Genomic DNA, 18,550 nt, shown 5'->3' on the forward strand with positions numbered 1-18,550 from the left:
AAGTGGTTCGTCACTGAGAGCAAGAGCAACAAGAGTTTCCAGAAGAAGGATTTGATTGGCTGGGTGCTGGAGAGGATTCAGAGTGTGAGAGTGGAGAATTGGTTGTTGTTTCTCCAGATTTTAATTACAGTACAGGTACTGTACTGTATCATGCCTGAAAGTGCTTAGTGAAAATAAATTGTCAGGTGACATTTAAATTCCATTTTCAGATTGGAATTTTATTTCTTGCTTTGCAGTTCAACAATAACCAGGACATATTAGGTCATTATAATTGGTCGTATGTACATGAATAATACATTATAGATAAACATATGTCTGTAACAATGATTTGTACACACAGATACTGATACAATTGATTTTGTCACCTCTTCTTGTGAGGGTGAGTGTGATGACACATTTGGTCACTAGAGGGCAGGGACACGTCATTTATAGAAGTCATTGCAGACAAAGTACATAGTTTGCAAGTGTCTGAGTGTGAATGAGAGTATTTGATTGTGCGGGGACTTTTTGAAAAATGTCATTCACTTATATTATGAACTATTGTATGTACAATATGAGGTCACATGGTCAGACAGAAACAAAGTCTACAAATCCAGTGGGCAAATTACACTACATTCTGATAAACAGTTAACAGTAATGTCTCATGGTGTGAATGTCACACGCCATATAATAGCAGCACAGGTGAGTGTATCTTGGCAGCACATGTGAATGTGGGGGTTGTTGAGTTGATGTGAGCTAATAATTGTCAAACAGTAGGTCAGTTATTTCTACTGCGTCACAGATTGGGCTGTCGGCTGTGGCAGGAAACAGTTATTATGTTAATCTGAGGACCATAGGAAGATGTCACGACACCAAAAGGTTTAGAAACCACTGACGTGAGGGAACCTATGCCCAGTGGAACTACATCAACTGGCTGTTGATGCAGGGGTACATTATTTAAAGGTGGACAGGTATCCCATATGGGGCCGGGATGCCTGGATGACACATCCAGATGTCCTTGTATCCCCTCCGCCAACCTCCTGGAAGCCATCCAACATACTGTAGCTCTGACTGGACATTCTGTACCTTTTAGGGATGAACACACATATACATTGAAGTAAATCCATCCAGGTTAGTCACTAATTCACCACAAGTGGGTCTGCAACAGAGAGGATCACCAAAACATTTAACTGCCTATGTCTCCATCAGTTAGCTGGGAAATGATCAGCACGGACACAGCTATTTAGACAGTTAATATTGACTCGGCTATGTTCTCTTTATCTCCTTGGTATGGGTTTGTTCTCCTTTGTTTTATAAGCAGGTGGTAGATAACGTATCAGCCATTTTATATCATACTGTACTAGCTCCTGCACAACTGTCCCTCATTCACCTTTATAAAGTGTCCTGCATGTGTTACCTAGTCCCTATCATGTTGTATTGTATTTTACCAGGTCTGGTCAGCAATGTTGCTGCCATTGCTCTTCTGAGAGGTGAGGCTCTTTCCCTCTGGCTAATTGTCTTTAGGGAGGGTGTCTGTGTGGCCATTGGTCAGATCAGTGTCTCTGTGTTCGCTAGAGAGGGGCACTTGTTTCTCCAAGGACACGCAGATAGTTGTGGATATGTGTCTCCACCGCGGCCCCCTGCAGCACAGCAGCTCCCCATAGGCTCTGCGGAAGTCCCTATTCAAGGCCGGGTACAGGATGGGGTTGACAACGGAGTTAAAGTAGCCCAGCCACAGCACCACAGAGTGGGCAGTAGTAGGGGGGTTAGTCTCTGCCCCGATGCCCATGCAGGTAAAGAAGGTGTAATAGGGGAACCAGCAGATAATGAAGGCCCCCAGGACTGCTGCTAGAGTCACTGTGGCCTTGTGCTCCCGCGCTGTGGCTGCCGCTGATGCTGTGGGGGCGAATGAGGGTGTGGCAGCTCGGATACGCCGTACCTGAATGGATGGATAAAGACAGGTTAAAGAGAAAGAGGGTCAGCAGATGGATGACTGAAAGGATGACATTAATAAATGGATGGAACTATAATAGATACTACTAATTATTCCAGTACTACTATTGCTGCTCCAGCCATAATTACTGTTATCACTACTACCACTGATGATACTACCACACAACAAATAAATATAAGGAATACAATGAACCTGTTTGCGTGCTATCTGAAAGATGCAGTGGTACATCCCGCACATGACCAGTAGTGGGAGGTAGAAGGTGCCAAAGGCATCTAGGAGCACGTAGTTGTTATGCCACTCAAAGCGGCAGGTGCGTCCCTCCTCCACCTCGTCCCAAATGCCCCAGTCCAGGTTTTGCACCCTGAAGTCAGCCGTGTTCCAGCCCAGGTGGATGGGGAGGAAGGACATGGCCAGGGAAGTGACCCAGATGGTGGTGATGGCCAGGGCTACTCGGGGAGGGGTGACCCTGCGGGGGTAGCAGAGTGGGGCTGAGATGGCCAGGTAACGGTCCACACTGATGGCCAGCAGAGTCAGAATGGAGGCCGTACAAAACATCACATCCAGAGACACATAGATGTTACATAGGGTGCCCCCCAGGGGCCAGTGTCCACTCCGCAGCTCCAGGGTGGCAGAGAAGGGCAGCACCAGCAGGCCCAGCAACAGATCCGTCACAGCTAGTGACACAACAAAGCAGTTAGCAATGCGGCGCAGGCGGCGGCTGAGCCCCACGGCCAAACACACCAGCACGTTCCCGCCGATGGTCACCACGATGAAGGACACCAGAAACAGCCAAAGGAGTGCAGTGGAGATCATGGCGTCCCTCCCCCTGCACTAGGTCACAAGGTCCAGCCCTGCCTCCACATCAGACCTACTGCTTCTGTCAGCTTATCTTCTCCTGCAGGCAGGACTACAGACAGGACTACTGCATAGAATCCAGCCCTCTGCTTAACAAGCTTGTTGAGGACTTGGTATAATGACAGGATCCTGTCAATTCAGCTGTCAGTATCCATCAGATTAATGAGGGCTTCACACTGTAGGGGGATGCTGTATTGCAGCCATCTCTTTTTTAATCATTTCACAGAAGATGTCCTCTTTGAAGCTGCCCTGGTGTACAAAAAAACAAAACAATGGCCATTGGGCTATGTCGATTTCAACATGATAGTGCATTAGTAGACTGATGTTAAGTGGTACGAGGTTAAGGCTATGTCGATTTCAACATGATAGTGCATTAGTAGACTGATGTTAAGTGGTACAAGGTTAAGGCTATGTCGATTTCAACATGATAGTGCATTAGTAGACTGATGTTAAGTGGTACGAGGTTAAGGCTATGTCGATTTCAACATGATAGTGCATTAGTAGACTGATGTTAAGTGGTACGAGGTTAAGGCTATGTCGATTTCAACATGATAGTGCATTAGTAGACTGATGTTAAGTGGTACAAGGTTAAGGCTATGTCGATTTCAACATGATAGTGCATTAGTAGACTGATGTTAAGTGGTACAAGGTTAAGGCTATGTCGATTTCAACATGATAGTGCATTAGTAGACTGATGTTAAGTGGTACGAGGTTAAGGCTATGTCGATTTCAACATGATAGTGCATTAGTAGACTGATGTTAAGTGGTACAAGGTTAAGGCTATGTCGATTTCAACATGATAGTGCATTAGTAGACTGATGTTAAGTGGTACGAGGTTAAGGCTATGTCGATTTCAACACGATAGTGCATTAGTAGACTGATGTTAAGTGGTACGAGGTTAAGGCTGTGTCGATTTCAACACGATAGTGCATTAGTAGACTGATGTTAAGTGGTACGAGGTTAAGGCTGTGTTGGATAACATAACAGCCTTTACATTGACCCAGGAGAAAATTCTCATTACGCAAATATATAATATATATACTTTTTATGTATGAAAATGCACGTCTCTTAGACTACAGAACTGAAACAATGGCCCTTTGGTGTCTAATGTACAGTACATGGTTGAAATATCAAAGGTCCTCCTTCACTTCATTTAATACTTGTTTTCTTTCATGATGGTAATTCAATTGCACATCATGTGAAGGAGAAATGTTAATGAATGCACTTGCCTCTGATGCAGTGTGGTGCTGTTTGTTCTGGAAGAACACAAGAACATTCCGCCAGCATTAGCTTGAAGCTTAGCTAATGTCTATCTGCAGGCCTATTGATTATGCAGCTTAACATATTGGACCCAGAACCCAGGAGTCAAAGATGACCTAAAGGCCTGCTCAAAATGTGCATTTAAAATCAAACATTGAAATATTAGGAAATGGCCACCAGACAAGGCATTGTTTTATAAACCATGTTGAGACATCATTAGCACTTCTTAGAAGGCCACATCACATTTGGGCTCTAACATTAGCTTGGCCTTGTCCAAGGTACTGAAAATGTCCAGACTAGTGAAAATATCCATGTTCTTATGGGAATATGTTATAATTGGCTCAATGGAGACAGTCTCTTGTTTACAACCAGTGACAGTTCTGTTATTCCCACTAGCTGCCCTCCCTCTACAACTCCCTAACCCAGGTGAAGTACTGTAGCTAGTGTTCCCATTACAGACAGATGAAACCTGGCCTGAACAGGGCTGATCCAATACAATCATTAAGGATGGATGACACCGACATAGGGGAGCTATGAAAGCTCCCAGTTGATGAGATTATACTGTGCTATCCAAACGCCAATCAAATTACAGAGGCATGAGGCGCTACGCAGGCAACATCCACAGCAGGCAGCCAGCCCAGTCAGCACAGGCCAAACATACAGTACTTTCCTCACAAGATCATGAATTAACCATAGTCTGAATATAAGGAAAGATTGACTGTAATTTAGAGAAAATATGCACAGTCAATCAGGAGTCAGCCAGGAAAGAGATCTTTATTGAGGGCCGACTATGCACCTCATATCTAGTAATGGTGAAGTGGGCCTGGATAAATGCCTCAACAGAGCAAAACCCATCAAAGGGACCTGATGAAAAGGAGGGAGCTATATGACAGGTATATCAGGTAAGACCCAAGTGCAGACTGTGTAGAAGTATAATGTTTATTGTAACAGGGGCAGGTTAAGGCAGGCAGGGGGTCGATAATCCAGAGTAGTGGGGCAAAGGTACAGGATGGCAGGCAGGTCCAGGGTCAGGTCAGGCAGAGGTCGGTAATCCAGAGTCGGGACAAAAGGTACAGGACGGCAGGCAGATTTAGGGTCAGGCAGAGTCGTCAGGCAGGTGAGCTCAGAGTCAGGACAGGCAAGGGTCAAAACCAGGAGGGTGAGAAAAAAGACTGGAAAAAGCAGGAGCTGAGACAAAACTATGGTAGGCTTAAACAAACAAGACAAACTGGCACAAACAGACAGAAAACACAGGTATAAATACCCATGGGATAAGTGGGGAAGATGGGTGACACCTGGAGGAGGGTGGCGACAAGCATAAGGACAGTTGAAACAGATCAGGGCGTGACAGTACCACCCACTCCCCTGCATCCTACCCGGGCCCATACCTGGTTGAGCGGGGTGCCGGCGCTGTGACTCAGAGATGAGGCCTGGGTCCAGGACGTCCCTAGCGGAGACCCAGCACCTCTCCTCTGGGCCATAACCCTCCCAGTCAACCAGGTACTGGAATCCCCTGCCCCCAGTTCGAGCCTTCAGGAGACGTCTCATCATGTACGCCGGTTGGCCGTCAATGAGACAGGGGAGAGGGGTGGGCCTGGAAACAACAGTTTTAACTCTAGACACAGAAAAGGTAGGAACAATATGGAGGGTACGGGGCAACAGAGGACAAACAGCAGAGGGGCTAATGATCTTGGAGCGGGGATAAATCAAGTCTCGGCTTCCGGGGTCGCAGCCTATAGAGGCCTATAGAGGCGTGCCAGCACCTCAGGCTTGACCTTCTTGGATACCGGTCATTGCTGTGGAAGCAAAATGGCCCAGGTCTTACTGAACCCCTTCCGGAGGTCCTGGTACTCTGAGGAGCTGGCAGAGAGGTCTGGGGCAATTTCCAAGCCCTCAGGAAGACGTCCCGGGGCAGGCAGAGCTGACTTCAGGCAATGAGTGTGGCAGGACGGGCTTCAGCCCATGATGGCACCAGTAACCCAGTCAATGGAGGGATTGTGTTGATGGAGCCAAGAGAATCCCAATACCACGGGAACCTGCGGAGAATCAACCAGCAGGAATTGGATTGTCTCGCTGTGGTTCCGACACTCGTAGGTTGACGGGGGTGGTCTGGTGGGTGACCCGGCCTATAGAGCAGACATCCAGTGCTCTAATACCCATGGGAATGGAGAGGGGTTGAGTGGGGATGCTCAGCTCGGACACCAGGGTAACACCCATGAGACTCACATCCCCCCCCCGAGTCCATGAGTACCCGGAGAGACTTGGAATGTTCACCCCACCGCAGGGTGGCGAGCAAGGGGAGACAAAAAAATGATCTTTAAGGCCCACCAGAGTACTCACTCCAACAAATGAGCAAGGTCTCTTGAAGGGACAGGTAGACACATAATGACTGGCAGTAATTCAATACAGACAACTCTGGGTATGGTGTCGGCTGGAGACAGCCTAGCTGCATCGACAGTCTCCGGAGGCTCTTGGAGGGACTCGAGTAAGCTTGGACCCTAACGGACACGTAAACGCTGGGGACTTCCGGAGTTCAGATGCAAGGTGGGATCCCTGAGTGAGCGATTGGGACCACAATCGTACCTCTTCTCCCTCCTTCGTTCCCGTAGCCGACCATCAAGCCAGATGGTTAAAGTGATGAGTCGAGATCCGTCGGTAGTTTTCGGGCTGCCAGCTCATCCTTTACCTCCTCTGATAACCCGTGCAGGGAAGTGTCAAACAGCGCCTCCGGGTTTCAGATACCCTCCGCTGATAGCGAGCGGATCTCCACCTCATAGTCTGAGGGAGTCCTGCCGAAGCTTGAGTAACTTCGGGCAGCTTCTCTCCCGGACACCGGTGCCTCAAAACAACTTCTCACCTCCGCCACGAATACCTCCAGACTGAAGCAGATGGCAAATTGTTGCTCCCACACCGCCATGGCCCAGGCGAGTGCCCTCCCGGACACCAGCGTAATAATGTACGCTATAGTCAGCGGTCCGAAGGGAATGAAGGCGTGACGTTCGACCACGTCCTGGAATCCTTCCATTAGACCACGAAGCAAATACTTGTTTGTACTAATGATGGCTCCTTGGGAGAGATGGCAATGTGGAGCTGGTCCAAGTCTGCTGGGTCAGTCATGGCCAGTTCATACTATCAGGTTTCAGGTAAGACCCAAGTGCAGACTGTGTAGAAGTATAATGTTTATTGTAACAGGGGCAGGTCAAGGCAGGCAGGGGTCGATAATCCAGAGTAGTGGCACGAAGGTACAGGACGGCAGGCAGGCCCAGTGTCAGACAAGGCAGAGGTTGGTAATCCAGAGTAGGGGCAAAGGTACAGGACGGCAGGCAGGCCCAGGGTCAGACAAGGCAGAGGTTGGTAATCCAGAGTAGGGGCAAAGGTACAGGATGGCAGGCAGGCTCAGGGGAAGGCAGAGGTCAAAACCAGGAGGGTGAGAGAAGAGAGACTGGAAAAAGCAGGAGCTGACACACAAAATGCTGGTAGGCTTGAACAAACAAGATAAACTGGAACAGACAGAAAACAGATATAAATAACCCAGGGGATAAGTGGGGAAGATGGGTGACACCTGAAGGGGGGTGGAGACAAGCACAAGGACTGCCCTTGCTGTCTCTGCCTGGCCGGTTCCCCTCTTTCCACTGGGATTCTCTGCCTATAACTCTATTACAGGGGCTGAGTCACTGGCTTACTGGTGCTCTTTCATGCCGTCCCTAGGAGGGGTGCGTCACTTGAGTGGATTGAGTCACTGATGTGAACTTCCTGTCTGGGTTGGTGCCCCCCTTGGGTCGTGCCGTGGCAGAGATCTTTGTGGGCTATACTCGGCCTTGTCTCAGGATGGTAAGTTGGTGGTTGAAGATATCCCTCTAGTGGTGTAGGGGCTGTGCCTTGGCAAAGTGGGTGAGGTTATATCCTTCCTGTTTGGCACTGTCCGGGGGTATCATCGGATGGGGCCACAGTGTTTCCTGACCCCTCCTGTCTCAGCCTCCAGTATTTATGCTGCAGTAGTTTATGTGTCGGGGGGCTAGGGTCAGTTTGTTATATCTGGAGTACTTCTCCTGTCTTATCCGGTGTCCTGTGTGAATTTAAGTATGTTCTCTCTAATTCGCTCTTTCTGAGGACCTGAGCCCTAGGACCATGCCTCAGGACTACCTGGCATGACGACTCCTTGCTGTGCCCAGTCCACCTTGGCCTTTCTAGGGAGTTTGTCCTAACCAACGTGCTTCAACACCTGCATTGCTTGCTGTTTGGGGATTTAGGCTGGATTTCTGTACAGCACTTTGAGATATCAGCTGATGTACGAAGGGCTATATAAATAAATTTGATTTGAAGGACAGGTGAAACAGATCAGGGTGTGACAAGGTATGCAAAGGCTCTAAACATTTCTATCCTGCAACTCAAAGAAAATGCAGTCCCCATGCATAACTGCGGGCAGAGATATGCACTGTAGAGCTGGCCATATGTTGTTTTTTTCAATCACAGACAAGCATTTTTTGGAACAATGTTGTCGATTTTTAAAACAGAGTCCACAAGACTGTTTTTTTACAAAACAGTAAATGGGTTTTCCAAATCTCAAAACAAATGCATTCATCAAAAGAACGACTGCCTGCAAAAACACAACCATGCTTATCTATTGAGTCCGAGCAGACAAAACAGAAAGTTAGTTTGTCTTTTAAAATCCAAGTAAGTCAATACATTTTCTTTGCAGTCAGTAAATCGTGATCAAAATTGGAAGTAGATGTAGTGATGTGCACCGGGAGTCGGGAAGCAAGTTCAAGGAGTGGATCATTTAATAAATTGAACATAATACAAAACAAGAAACATGAACAACGCAGACAGGAAACAGAAACAATGTCGCCTGGGGAAGGAACCAAAGGGAGTGACATATTACTTTTTTTTTTACCTTCATTTAACTAGGCAGAACAATAGATTTTTACCTTGTCAGCTCAGGGATTTGATCTTGCAACCTTTTGGTTACTTGTCCAGTGCTCTAACTATTAGGCTACCTGACGCCCCAGTGGGCTTGACGGGCTCCCCTGCCTTAAAGATATAGGGCAGGTAATCAAGGAGGTGATGGAGTCCAGGTGAGTGTCATTATGATGAACCGGCTGAGGTGTGAGAGCCTAATGAGCTAGCTAAGACCTTCCCAGTTGCCTCGGTCAAGGCACGGAACCTGTTCACCCAGCTGAGGCAGGGGAGCCTGTCGAGCCTGCTGGGCATGGAAATCCGACAAACCGGCTGAGGCCTCCCAGGTAGCTCCGGTTCGGACACTCGGACCCGACTTCACCTCCAACACAAAAGAAAACTCCCTGATGCTTCCCTATGATGAGGCGTCATTCTGTAATGTGTTTGCTTAGAAGCAAGTTCAGGGAGTGAAACATTTAATGAACATAAACCAGAACAGAAAACAGAAACAATGACTCCTGGGGAAGGAACCAAAGGGAGTGACATATATAGGGCAGGTTATCAAGGAAGTGATGGAGTCCAGGTGAGTGTCATTATGCGCTGATGCACGTAACGATGGGGACAGGTGTGCGCCTTAATAAGCAGACTGGTGACCTAGAGGCTGGAGAGGGAGCACACCTGACAAAATGTGCCAAATAGCAAGTGTGACAATAGAACTATCCAAAGGTGTAGAATTATATTACTCTCTTATTTATTCTTATTTCACATCAAATCAAATATTCTTCCTAATTATAAATACATAACAATGAGAATACAAATAAGCACATTGTGTGTAGTATTCATTCATCAACATCATCACAATCCAAATCCATGTATTCAGTACATTTTGCTCATAGTTTTGTAGACTTTCCATTGGTGCACATAAACACAATCCACAATAGAAATAAGGAAAGATGAATACAATGTGGGAACACAACTGATACCTGTATCACTAGCCACTTTAACTATGCCACTTGGTTTACATACTCATCTCATATGTATATACTGTACTCGATATCATCTACTGTATCTTGCCTATGCTGCTCTGTACCATCACTCATTCATATATCCTTATGTACATATTCCTTATCCCCTTACACTGTGTATAAGACAGTAGTTTTTTGGAATTGTTAGTTAGATTACTTGTTCGTTATTACTGCATTGTCGGAACTAGAAGCACAAGCATTTCGCTACACTCGCATTAACATCTGCTAACCATGTGTATGTGACAAATAAAATTTGATTTGATTTGATTTGATTTGATATGAATGTGTAGGCATCAATCCACACCAAAGCAAAGCTTTAAAATGGAAGGTCACGATGTTGGAGACACACACACAGTGCATGCATGCACACACACACACTCACAGAGAACACAGAAACATGCAGAACACTAAGTGTAACGATGAACAGTAATTGTGTAAGCTAAATGGCTTCACACTTCTCCTTAGGTAACATGAAGGGTCTAGACCATTCATAAAATATTCTTGAAATTGTGTCACTCTGTTTTCTTTCTCGCATAATATCATCCATCTGAGTTTGTGTACGACTTTGACTGCAGTCCCACATGAAAAATATTGTACTGTAGAATACTGTAGTAAACTGTAGTATCCTGTAGAATACTATACTACACAATGTAGTGTCTCTCGATCGTGTGTAGCAATTACTATAGAATATTGTAGTACCCTGTAGAATACAGGGATGAGATGTAAATACTACAGTATCCTACAGTCTGCCAAAACACTACAGTTTAACTATAGTAATACTATAGTTAACTAGGCAAGTCAGTTAAGGATTTGATCTAGCAACCTTTACGGTTACTGGTCCAACGCTTTAACCACAAGGATACCCGCCTACCTACAGGTCATGGAAAATTTGCTCTTTTAGTATTTGCCAAGTAGGTTTCCTCAAGGAGAAAGCCCTCCTTTTCTATGCAAAAGATAATAAAAGAATACACTATAGTAAATACTACAGTATAATGTCCACAAAAACACAACAGTAAATATTACAGTGTACTGTAGTACAGCCCGCAAAACACTATAGTAAGTACTATAGAATATACTACAGTTTATTAACTACAGTAATACTACAGTATTTATACGATATTAAACTGTAAATACTATAGTCTATTACAGCAATATCTGCAAAAACTCTATTCGGAAAAAAATACAGTATACCACAGTCTGCAAAAAGAATACAGTCCACAAAAACACTACAGCTTTTTAACTATAGTATTTTTTCATGTGGGAGTGGTATAAACAAAAATCTATTCAGTGGAAATGCCAACATTTTCCATAAACTTTAATTTGACAAAAACCGTCCTCCATAGTCTAGACATGGCATTAACACCCGCAGACATTTTCAGTAGGCTTGGACAAAAGACACTTTTATACTGTTAGGGGCAATTATTTCTTAACCTAAGGTCGATGTCTGCACCCCGCTGAAATCTAATTAGCACAATAAAAAAATCCCCATAAAAATCAATCAGTTTAAGCTAGAGGCACAGTATCTATTTTTTTGCATTGGATGGATCTCAATCCACCCCTTCCGCCGACTGTATGAAACACTTCTGCATCTGCAGTGAAAGATGACAGAGTTAGAGCAATGTTGGTCAGACCATGAGACATTCAAAAATCAGTATTCTCACACAATCATCTGTAGCGTCCGAACGGTTTAGCCTACAAACCACTCTCTGGAAAGATGAGACTCTCACGAATACATACAGTACCAGTCAAAAGTTTGGACACACCTACTCATGCAAGGGTTTTTCTTTATTTTAACTATTTTCTACATTGTAGAATAATAGTGAAAACATCAAAACTATGAAATAACACATATGGAATCATGTTGTAAAAAAGTTTTAAACAAATCTAAATATATTTTATATTTGAGATTCTTCAAAGTAGCCACCGTTTGCCTTGATGCCAGCTTTGCATACTCTTGACATTCTCTCAACCAGCTTCATGAGGAATGCTTTTCCAACAGTCATGAAGGAGTTCTCACATATGCTGAGCACATGTTGGCTGCTTTTCCTTCACTCTGCATTCCAACTCATCCCAAACCATCTCAATAGGGTTGAGGTTGGGTGAATGTGGAGGCCAGGTCATCTGATGCATCACTATCCTTCTTGGTCAAATAGCCCTTACACAGGTGTCTTTTGGGTCATTGTCCTGTCAAAAAATAAATGATAGTCCCACTAAGCGCAAACCAGATGGGATAGCTTATCGCTACAGAATGCTGTGGTAGCCATGCTGGTTAAGTGTGCCTTGAATTTTAAATAAATCACTGACAGTGTCACCAGCAAAGCACCCCCACACCATCACACCTCCTCCTCCATGCTTCACGATGGGAACCACACATGCGGATATCATCCGTTCACCTACTCTGTGTCTCACAAAGACACGGCGGTTGGAACCAAAAATCTCAAATTTGGATTCATCAGACCAAAGGACAGATTTCCACCAGTCTAATGTCCATTGCTTGTGTTTCTTGGCCCAAACAAGTCTCTTCTTATTTTAGTAGTGGTTTCTTTGCAGCAATTCAACCATGAAGGCCTGATTCATGCAATCTACAATCTACAATGTAGAAAATAGTAAAAATCAAGAAAAAACCCTTGAATGAGTAGGCGTGTCCAATCTTTCGACTGGTCTCTATGATGCCCCCAGTTCTCACAATACTCGTCTGAAGGTCCCCCGGGACTAGTTAACAAGATTAATATATATGATAGACACTTCAAAACAAACTTCCTTTAGATTTGTTTTTGGGGGGACTATCTGTTGTTCCATGTAGTGAATCTGTCTATCAATTAAATTATTTGTTTTAAACAATTCTAAATCAAATAGCAAAATTATCCTCTGTATGACCTTCTTAAAACAAGAGGGAGATAGAGAAAGGGAGAGGGGGAGAGAGAGAGAAGGAAAAGGAGTGGGGGCGAGAGAGAGAAGGAAAAGGAGAAGGGGGAGAGAGAAGGAGAGGGAGAGAGAGAAGGAAAGGGAGAGGGGGAGAGAGAATGAAAGGGAGTGGGGCGAGAGAGAGAAGGAAAAGGAGAAGGGGGAGAGAGAGAAGGAGAGGGAGAGGGAGAGGGAGAGAGAGAAGGAAAGGGAGACGGGGAGAGAGAGAAGGAAAGGGAGATGGAGAGAGAAGGAAATGGAGACGGGGAAAGAGAAGGAAAGGGAGTGGGGGCGAGAGAGAGATGGAAAAGGAGAGGGGAGAGAAGGAAAGGGAGAGGGAGAGAGAGAAGGAGAGGGAGAGGGAGAGAGAGAAGGAAAGGGAGTGGGGGCGAGAGAGAGATGGAAAAGGAGAGGGGGAGAGAGAGAAGGAAAGGGAGAGGGAGAGAGAAGGAAAGGGAGAGGGAGAGAGAGAAGGAAAGGGAGAGGGGGAGAGAGAAGGAAAGGGAGACGGAGAGAGAGAAAGGAAAGGGAGAGGGCGAGAGAGAAGGAAAGGGAGATGGGGAGAGAGAAGGAAAGGGAGACAAGGAGAGAGAGAAGGAAAGGGAGAGGGGGAGAGAGAAGGAAAGGGAGACAGGGAGAGAGCAATACAGACAATGATTTACAACAACGACAGTGGAAAAGTGGTATTGAAATGTATTATCATAATGGCCTCACTGTATAAGAACACCACAAATGTCTCACTTGCGTTCTGTCCTTTGGAGCAACCAAGTGAAACAAAGTCAATATAGATTCCTCTGTGGTGTGAACTCTTGTCCGTTTCCATGGAGACTTTAATAGCCATGAGTGGCAAGTCTGTGATCTCCTTGGTGATTTCAACAGGCAGTGTTGTCTTCATGCCCACCTGAGCAGGGTGTGGGTACTGTCAGGGAGGGGACAAAGATAACAGGGTGTTGTTGACTAAAGTGGTTTGGTTAGACTGTTGAACCACCTCATGAGTTGCCATCTCTACCTTTACATTTCGCCCACGTTGCACGCATGGAACTACAGTTCTTAGGCAGTCATGATAGCTCAAGAAAATGACTTTGTAACAGTATTTCAGCAGTGACACAATCACGTGTGACACTGTCCTATTCTATTTACCAGCTCAGAAGTACTATTATGACTACTGAGGTTCTCATGTGGCGGGACCCTTTGTCAAATATTTCTACTGACAGACCTGGTTAGTATGACTTGGTAAGTCAATTTGAGGCAGTAGATGTGATGTATCCCTCAATATGGTGTATGAAATTATTAGTCAGTTTTGAGAGAAGAGAATTGAATTGATCTTAGGGAATCCACCTGTGTATGTTTATCAGCAAAGGTCAGCTGAGTGAGTGGCGTCTGGTCACCCTAAGTACATGTACTCCACTCTACAGCACTCAAGATCAATGGTAGATAGACAACAGAACAGATGGGCCATTATTTAAAAAAAGGTGAAATTGAATGGTCTTCTTGCCCAAGGAATGAGCCAGCCCGCATGGCTGCCAATGTGATAGGGATGCAACCAGGGCCAACGTGGATGTCTAATTTGGAGGGAAGGCGTGTTTTTGGAGAGAGATGTAAGGAGATGGACCAAATTCATTTACATGCATACTTTGGGGTTCTTATCCTTGCTGGTGTTTTCAGATCCAATGGGGAATCCACAGAATCCCTGTGGGATGCAGAAACTGGTAGAGAACATTTCTGTGCAACAATGTCTCTTGAAAACTTCCACATTATTTCTAGGATCTTCCCTTTTGATAACGGAGACACCAGACCAGCTCGGCGGCAGAGAGACCAACTAGCTGCATTCGGGTCAGTGTGAGACAAGTGGGTGGACTGCCTTCCCCTGTTTTACAACCCTGGGCCCAACGTTACTATTGATGAGCAGCTTATGCCATTTATGTGCCACTGCCCCTTCAGGCAGTACATACCGTCTAAACCCGCAAAAAATGGAATCAAGATCTAGGCTGCCTGTGTTGCTGCTTCATCATATGAGTGGAACTTGCAAGTGTTTACAGGGAAGCCAGGTGGAGGAGCCCTTGACAAGAACCAAGGGATATGGGTTTTCCTGGATGTGACACAGGGACTCCGTGTCCATAACACCACATGCAATAACTTTTTTACTTCGCACAAGCTGGGACAGGAGCTCCTCAAGAGGAAGCTGACGATGGTAGGAACAGTACGAAAAAACAAGCCAGAGCTCCCACCTCAGCTGTTGAATACACGGAACAGGCCTAACAATTTCTCTAAGTTTGTGTTTGTGGTCGACACATCCCTAGTGTCCTGCATTCCAAAGAAAGGCAAAAATGTGGTAATCATGAGCACGCTGCATAGGGGTGGGAGAATCTGTGGCCAGGAACATCAAAAAACAGAAATCACGTGTGCTCCCTCTCCGGCCTCTAGGTCACAAGGCTGCTCATTATGGCACACACCTGTCACCATCGTTACGCGCACCTGCGCGTCGTCAGACTCACCTGGTCTCCATCACCTCCTTGATAACCTGCCCTATTTATGTCACTCCCTTAGATTCCTTCCCCAGGCGTCATTGTTTCTGTGTCAGTTTCCTGTCTGCACATTGTTTTAGGTTCTTGTTTTGTATTATGTTGCGTTTATTTTATTAAAAACACTCACTCCCTGAACTTGCTTCCCGACTCTCAGCGCACATCGTTACAAAGATTGGACAACACCCAATGGACTTTCGGCCAACTTGACAAAACAGTAGGAAGCATTGGAGTCAACACGGGCCAGCATCCCTGGGGAATGCCGTTCGACACCTTGTAGAGTCCATGCCCCAATGCATTGAGGCTGGTCTGAGGGCAAAAGGGTGGGTGCAACTCAATATTAGGAAGGTGGTCTTAATGTTTTCTACACTCAGTGTATAATTACGCTATACCACAAACATAAAGTTCAAATGCAGAGACTCTGAGATCACTGAGTGCTTTTGAACAAAACAGTGGTGCCAAGTGGTAGGCCTAGTAGACAAAATATCAGATCTGTAAGGCATGACACTATTTATATTTAGGTTAGTTACATTAATAGTAAATATATGCCATAAACAAAGGTCGAATGGAGATCCAAATAACCAAAACACAGCCTAAAGCTTATTACAGTGAGATGCAGACATGCACAGCTGTTTTGACAAATAAATAGGCCTATACAGGCCTGTTTCAAAAATAGAAATTAATGCCGCTTTCTCACAAGTTCAGTAATACGTTGTGATATGTCACAATACACTTCTGTGAATCAAATTCCACCCACATAATCAATTAAGCAATGACAGCCTACCATAAACACGTTTCTAATAAGTGCAGTTCCATTCACAACCACAAAAACAATAGGCTACCAAGAAAACCATAATATCATCATTTCAGTGATGAAACATACCCATATGTAGCTATACCCAGGGGTGTAATTTGGGTTCTTGCATTGGATTTATATTGAATTCTGCTTATATCACACTATACCACAAACATAAAAGTTTTTTAAAAATGCTTTTGACCAAGAAGTGACAGGTTCAATGGCACAAAATCTCACTGTGCGCTACCAGGGCAGTTCCCTACACACAGGAAATCACATGTATTTGTGGGCTATTCTGGACTTTATTGAGTTCCTTATTTAGATGGTACACTGATTATCGACACAATGACTGCTTGTTCTGTCACATAAACTGAAATTGTCACGCCCTGATCTGTTTCACCTGTCTTTGTGATTGTCTCCACCCTCCTCCAGGTGTCGCCCATCTTCCCCATTATCCCCTGTGTATTTATACCTTTGTTCTCTGTTTGTCTGTGGCCAGTTCGTCTTGTTTGTCAAGCTTACCAGCATTTGTCCTGTCAGCTCCTGTCTTTTCCCAGCCTCTCTTTTTCACACCCTCCTGGTTTTTGACCCTTGCCTGTCCTGACCCTGAACCCGCCAGCCTGACCACTCTGCCTGACCCTGAGCCTCCCTGCCGCCCTGTACCTTTGCCCCATCTGGATTTCCGACAACTGCCTGACCTGACCTGAGCCTGCCTGCCGTCCTGTACCTTTGCCTCTGTTGCTGCAATAAACGTTACTTCGACACGGTCTGCATCTGGGTCTTACCTTGTCCTTATAGAAATTAGACAAACTATTTGAATTTTAGTAACCAGGAACTGGAGGAGTGATTTCAGCATATTGCACCTTTAAGTAACCTTCTGTCTTATGTAACTGTACCAAACTTAACATATCATACTAATTTGAGTTTCCCAGATTTATGTTTACAGTGGCTTGCGAAAGTATTCACCCCCGTTGGCATTTTTCCTTATTTGTTGCCTTACAACCTGGAATTAAAAAAGATTTTGGGGGGATTTGTATCATTTGATTTACACAACATGCCTACCACTTTGAAGATGCAAAATATTTTTTATTGTGAAACAAACAAGAAATAAGACAAATCACCTGAAAACTTGAGCGTGCATAACTGTTCAATACTTTGTAGAGCCACCTTTACAGCTGAAAGTATCTTGGGGTATGTCTCTATAAGCTTGGCACATCGAGCCACTGGGATTTTTGACCATTATTCAAGGCAAAACTTCTCCAGCTTCTTCAAGTTGGATGGGTTCCACTGACGTATAGTAATCTTTAAGCCATACCACAGGTTCTACATTGGATTGAGATGTGGGCTTTGAATAGGCCATTCCAAGACATTTAAATGTTTCCCCTTAAATCACTCAAGTGTTGCTTTAGCAGTATGTTTAGGGTTATTGTCCCGCTGGAAGGTGAACTTCCGTCCCAGTCTCAAATCTCTGGAAGACTGAAACAGGTTTCCCTCAAGAATTTCCCTGTATTTAGCGCCATCCACCATTCCTTCAATTCTGACCAGTTTCTCAGTCGCTGCCGATGAAAAACATCCCTACAGCATGATGCTGCCACCACCATGCTTCACTGTGAGGATGCTATTCTCGGGGTGATGTCACGCTGAAGTTGGAGACTTTTATCTCCCTCACCAACTTCAAACATCTGCTATCTGAGCAGTTAACCGATCGCTGCAGCTGTACATAGTCTATTGGTAAATAGCCCACCCATTTTTACCTACCTCATCCCCATACTGTTTTTATTTATTTACTTTTCTGCTCTTTTGCACACCAATATCTCTACCTGTACATGACCATCTGATCATTTATCACTCCAGTGTTATTAATCTGCAAAATTGTAATTATTCGCCTACCTCCTCATGTCTTTTGCACACAATGTATATAGACTCCCCTTTTTTTCTACTGTGTTATTGACTTGTTAATTGTTTACTCCATGTGTAACTCTGTGTTGTCTGTTCACACTGCTATGCTTTATCTTGGCCAGGTCGCAGTTGCAAATGAGAACTTGTTCTCAACTAGCCTACCTGGTTAAATAAAGGTGAAATAAAAAATAAAAAAATAAAAAGTGATGAGAAATGCTTATTTTTTTCTTTAAGCAGTGACTTTTTTCTGGCCATTCTTCCGTAAAACCCAGCGTGTATGGAGTGTATGGCTTAAAGTGGTCCTATGGACAGATACTCCAATCTCCGCTGTGGAGCTTTGCAGCTCCTTCAGGGTTATCTTTGGACTCTTTGTTGCCTTTCTGATTAATGCCCTCCTTGTCTGGTCCATGAGTTTTAGTGGGCGGCCCTCTCTTGGCAGATTTGATGTGGTGCCATATTC

General features: G+C 44.9%; 1 protein-coding gene and 1 non-coding gene across 2 annotated transcripts; one reads left to right on the forward strand and one right to left on the reverse strand.

The window, feature by feature from the left end:
• Window positions 1-234: 234 nt before the first annotated feature.
• On the reverse strand, window positions 235-3,357 carry hrh2b (histamine receptor H2b). The gene is made up of 2 exons (XM_024398123.2): window positions 2,126-3,357; window positions 235-1,918 (listed from the first exon to the last, which is right to left on the reverse strand). Exons 1-2 carry the CDS (start codon window positions 2,744-2,746, stop codon window positions 1,490-1,492), a joined length of 1,050 nt encoding a protein of 349 aa, XP_024253891.1. The 5' UTR covers window positions 2,747-3,357; the 3' UTR covers window positions 235-1,489.
• Window positions 3,358-10,852: 7,495 nt separating this feature from the next.
• Window positions 10,853-10,907, forward strand: LOC112231502. The gene has a single exon (XR_002950464.1). It is a non-coding gene; the product is annotated as a U7 small nuclear RNA (small nuclear RNA).
• Window positions 10,908-18,550: the final 7,643 nt, after the last annotated feature.

The sequence above is a fragment of the Oncorhynchus tshawytscha genome, linkage group LG30, assembly GCF_018296145.1.
Source record: "Oncorhynchus tshawytscha isolate Ot180627B linkage group LG30, Otsh_v2.0, whole genome shotgun sequence".
In the NCBI taxonomy this organism is placed as follows: Eukaryota; Metazoa; Chordata; class Actinopteri; order Salmoniformes; family Salmonidae; genus Oncorhynchus; species Oncorhynchus tshawytscha.